Source organism: Spodoptera frugiperda, chromosome 22 (assembly GCF_023101765.2).
Source record: "Spodoptera frugiperda isolate SF20-4 chromosome 22, AGI-APGP_CSIRO_Sfru_2.0, whole genome shotgun sequence".
Lineage (NCBI taxonomy): Eukaryota > Metazoa > Arthropoda > Insecta > Lepidoptera > Noctuidae > Spodoptera > Spodoptera frugiperda.
The window spans coordinates 2133384-2138389 of NC_064233.1; the positions used below are offsets into that span (position 1 = coordinate 2133384).

The window sequence follows — 5006 nt, forward strand, 5'->3', positions numbered from 1 at the left end:
TTTTCAACTTTTTATTTCATTCCTAACCCGTTTATGTCCACAGCTGGTCATAAGTATCTCAATCTTAATTCTTATTTATGTGTTCCTTAATAATATGATATGAAATAAACTATGTTTGTCGTCAACGTCACGCTTTTTATCCCCGAAGGGGTAGGCAGAGGTGCACATTACGGCACGTAATGCTGCTATACAATGTACACCCACTTTTCACCATTTGTGTTATATGTTCCATGTAATAGAGGCGAGTCTATTGCCATATGCTAGGCACAATTCCAGACTGCGTGCTACTAATGACATTTTTTTGAGAAACAACAAAAAGCACAGTTATACTTTACTCAACCCGGGAATTGAACCCGAGACCTTTTGTCCGGCAGTCGTACTTATGTTTGCCCTTAACCATAATTTGGCAAGGAGGTATTATTTTCTTTATTTAGTTTTATATAGGTACTTGGTTTATTATCTACAGATAAGGGGTATCACAAAAAGACAAAATATTTGAAATAATTATTTATTAAAAAATAAATAAAGGCATACACACACATTCACACAAATAAATTAACAAACACAAATATGGCCACAATTAATAAAATGTTATTTAATAATTATACTTAAATCTTAGGTATAATTTTATATAATTGCAACACCAAACCTTTTTGCTTGCAACACACGACATTATTGTTGAACTAAATTATTTGATACCTTCGACAACAATTATTTGTAAAAACTTATTTTTGTGACAACTTATCTTCGTGTATTTCTTTAAATTAACTCGACTCAGGAATCGAACCGAAACTAACAAGACACGTTCATTAATTTATTATTAACAACGTTGCCTCATAGGATTTTCTCCTGTGTCGTGTGTGCGTTTACAAACATACAAGTTCACATACACATGACACCCAGACCCGAAACAACAATTTGTGAATCACACAGAGTTGCTCCGTACGGGAATCGAACCCGCTACACGAATTATTATTTAGTTCGATTATTTATACAAAAAGTAAACCTAAAAGTACCAAAACCATTCTTTACCAATACAATGCGAATTTCAATCTTACCACATTCATAATAAAACACATTATCGTTTAAAATCAATTTCAAAATGTCGTATCTGTCCAAATAATGTCAACTGTCAAGCAAGCGTTTATAGGTTATGTTCTATGACTGAACTGACTGAAACCAAGTCACCATTCGTCGACACTGACATACCACCACCCGCTGAGTTCAAAAAAACCAACACGGTATCTACCCAAACAGAAGAATTGTCCTGCCAATGTGGCAATCTTCTGCAGATGACCTGTGACTCGTGTAGCGACAGGGGCATGGTCAGGTCTGAAGGAAACTACAACCTGGCGTCCGTCAGCCCACAGAGTGCGAAAGAAGATGAAAAGAAGATAAAGAAGCATAAATGTGATACATATTGTGATAATAATCATAGTATTAGTGATAATAGCGACATTATAAAGCGACCTAAGCTGCGGAGGTTCTTCCCGATTGTGGACAAAATCGAGAAGATTGTGACGGATCGGTTTGCGCAGAGGGAGAACGATATCCAGGAGTTGCAGTTGGAGAAAGAGGACACGGTGTTCTCTCGGCCGCGGGAGTCCAAGAGACAGAAGACTTATTCTATAAACGATGACGACTATGTGTTTTACGAGAAGTGTGACTACGGGACGTTTGACCGCGCGGAGAACGTTGAGGAGTCCCCTAAAGAGGAGTCCCCCCCGGAGGTGTCGGACAAGGGGTTCAAGTTCCCTGATCCGAAGAAGCAGGACAATCAGGTGCCGTCCCCCACTGAGATGGATAGGTTTCGGTGGCGGTTCGATTCTGCGGCTTCTATGGTGTTCCATACGAAGACTGGTCTGCCGCTGACCTCGAGTCCAGCGCCGCTGCGGAGGGGGAACAACTGCTTCGATTTCGATGATTCGATTAATGGCATTTCTGGGATCAAGAGGTATGTTGTAGTTAGATTTTTATTCTTATATATTTATTACTCTTTATATTTGAAGATTAAAACTAAATTTGATTGATTTAATACAGAACTTAAAGTAGAATTCGTCATAATTTGTAAACAAACAGGTTTAACCTAAGAAAATTTTGTAATAGTTATAAACCTGGTAAAAAATATTAGAAGTAAACATACATTTAAATGTAAATGTTATAATAATGTATTTGAAAGTGCATCCCCCCGCAGCGCCCTGTTCGCCCCCCGTCCCCCCGCGGCCCCCCCGGCCAGCGCGGCGCCGCCCCCGCCGCCGACCCCCCCACACGCCAACATCAAGATGCGGCCTAGCACTGGATTACTTGGTTAGTATCAAACTTTTAATTAATGTTGTTTAGTATCTTACTAATATGAAAAATGTGAATGTTTGTGAATTAGTGTGTATAAGTTTTTAAATTGACATGGTCACTAACACTAGTATTAGAACTCGAAACGGGATATTTACCATGTTTTTCTATTTCTATAAGTTTCCGATATTTCGACACTGTTGCCAGTGTCATGATCACGGATGAACTGGAAACAACTGAACTAGAAATAGAAAAACATGGTAAATATCCCGATTCGAGTTTTAATACTAGTTTGTGTGTATGTTTGTTACTCATCACATGCTCGAGCATTAATTTTAATCAATCCTAAATTAGGCACTTTCGAAACGTCAAATCGAATTGTCCGTCAGTCTGTCTGTCAGTGAAGCGTAACATAAATTACAAATGATAATTATTTTGCAAATAGGTTACAATGTAACTCTTTTACACGTCAATCTCTTAAATAACTAGATGAGGTCGGCATTTACTATCGGACTACTCTGAGAAGAAATGCCGAAACAAACTCAGAGGTCTTAGTCTCTTTTAAAGTCCAGACAAATCAATTAAAAATGTCGGAGAACCGTGCAAGTTAATTCTATAGTGGTCTTTTGAGGAAAGAACCACAACAGTATGAGCGGACCTGTTCAGATGGCAGCGCGCATGTGTCATAGCTTAGTATCAGTGGAAACGGTCACATAAAAACAGCTTAGCTATTACAATCTTCGTAGCATAGCTACATAGCACATCTTTGGTAGAAAAGCACTCTAAATTTCCAATATTGTAATTTAATTTTATTATTATTAGAACTCGAAACGGTATATTTACCATGTTTTTCTATTATTATATGAGTTTCCAATATTTCGGCACTGTTGCAAGCGCCATGATCACGGATGAACTCTTAATTTTATTTAATTGTAATTTACAGGTAGTTTCGAAGAATCAGCTCTGAAGGGTCGTTTGGAGCCAGTGGCGACGGTGCACGGGTTCACGGCCGAGTTGGGCGCGTACGGGTCATTCTGTCCCCCCCACAAACGTCTGCCGGTCACTGTGTTCTTCTACGCACCGGGGGGTACTAATGCACCGTATATGGTAAGGGATAGTTGCTCTTTTTTATGGTATAGGCTGGTAAACGTGCAGACGTATTACCTGATGGTAAGCAAACGCCGCCGCCCATGGGCACTCGAAGCACTAGAGCTGTTACAAGTGCGTCGCCGGTCTTTTGAGTGACCCGGTGACCTAGCATCAGTGGAGGATCTGTCTTCATTGGTTTTTTAATAGCTGTTAAAGGCTTAAAATAAAATAATAATAATAAGGTGTCTTTTAATTATGTGAGGCTTTTTTTATTGTTTTCAAGAAACCTTTTCCTCCCCTTTGGTGATATGTGATGAGGTTTTAGATTAACCCCCCATCCCCACTTAATAATTAGAATTTATAAGCCCAGGTTTTCTCACAATGTTTTCCTTTAATGTTTGTCAGTAGTATTATTTAACACTATATACATACACAACGTCACGCCTTTCATAACCGAAGGGGTAGGTAGAGGTGTACGTTACGGCATGTAATGCCGCTATACAATGTACACCTATTTTTCACCATTTATGATATATCCATGGCAATAGGCTCACCACCTATTACATGGGACTTACTACATAAATTGTGAAAAGTGGGTGTACACAGCGGCATTACGTGCCGTAATGTGCACCTCTGCCTAGTCCTTCGGGGATTAAGGGCGTGTTGATATGTATGTATGTATGATATATCCATGTAATAGAGGGTGAGTCTATTGTTGTAGTATTTAACCCTATATTTCCTTTGAATGGCAGGGCCACATCAACCTGGGGCCCCGCGGCTACCGCGTGGCGCGGTCGGGCACGGTGCAGGTGTCCCTGTTCAACCCGCACGGCACCCTGGTGAAGATGTTCGTGGTGCTGTACGACCTGTCGGCCATGCCGGGCGGCGCGCGCACGTTCCTGCGCCAGCGCACGCTGTACATGCCGGCCGCCGCCGCCGCGCGCCCGCCGCCGTCCCACGCGCACAAGTGGCTGCGGTACCTCATACATCTGCGGTGTGTCAACTCTATTCTATCTATTATAAAACATTTTTATACATACTACATAACATAGTATTTTTTACAATTCAATTTAAACAATTAACCACAGTCAAATGTCTGTCTAATAATGTTAGTTCCTTTACTTTTCTCTTTTTTAACTAAAACCCACATTTCACCATTTATATTATAACTAATTTTATTTGTTTCTCTTTCAGATTCATGACATCGAAATCCGGTAAACTGTACCTGCACACGGACATACGTATAATTGTGTCTAGGAAAGCCGATCTCGACACGGCCACAGCCCATTCCGCCTTATTCCGACCTCTGCCGACTAATTCCGAGCCGAATTCGTCCGAAACCGATCCGAATTCTTCTGACCGAAAACCGAATCGAGTTTTCGGCGGTTGTTCAGACTATGACGACTATGAAAACCAGAACGGTGTTTCGTACGAGCTTAGGAGTTTCACCTATGCGCCGGACAATCCGAAATATTCTCCCCGATAATTCGGACGATTTCGGTATTTTCGGATTTTTCCGTCATTCTAGTAGTTTGGTGGTTGTCGGTATTTTCGTTTTAGTCCCTGTATGTAATGATTGTTTAACTGTATGTATTAATGAGAAAATATATTTTTGGTTTTTATAATAA

The 5006-nt window shown here is 40.4% G+C and overlaps 1 protein-coding gene across 1 annotated transcript; it reads left to right on the forward strand.

The window, feature by feature from the left end:
- Positions 1-1156: 1156 nt before the first annotated feature.
- LOC118280035 (protein FAM214A-like) lies at positions 1157-5006 on the forward strand. Its single transcript, XM_050702524.1, has 5 exons — positions 1157-1954; positions 2195-2307; positions 3233-3396; positions 4131-4372; positions 4573-5006. The coding sequence occupies exons 1-5, from the start codon at positions 1161-1163 to the stop codon at positions 4862-4864; spliced, it is 1605 nt and encodes a 534-aa protein (XP_050558481.1). The 5' UTR covers positions 1157-1160; the 3' UTR covers positions 4865-5006.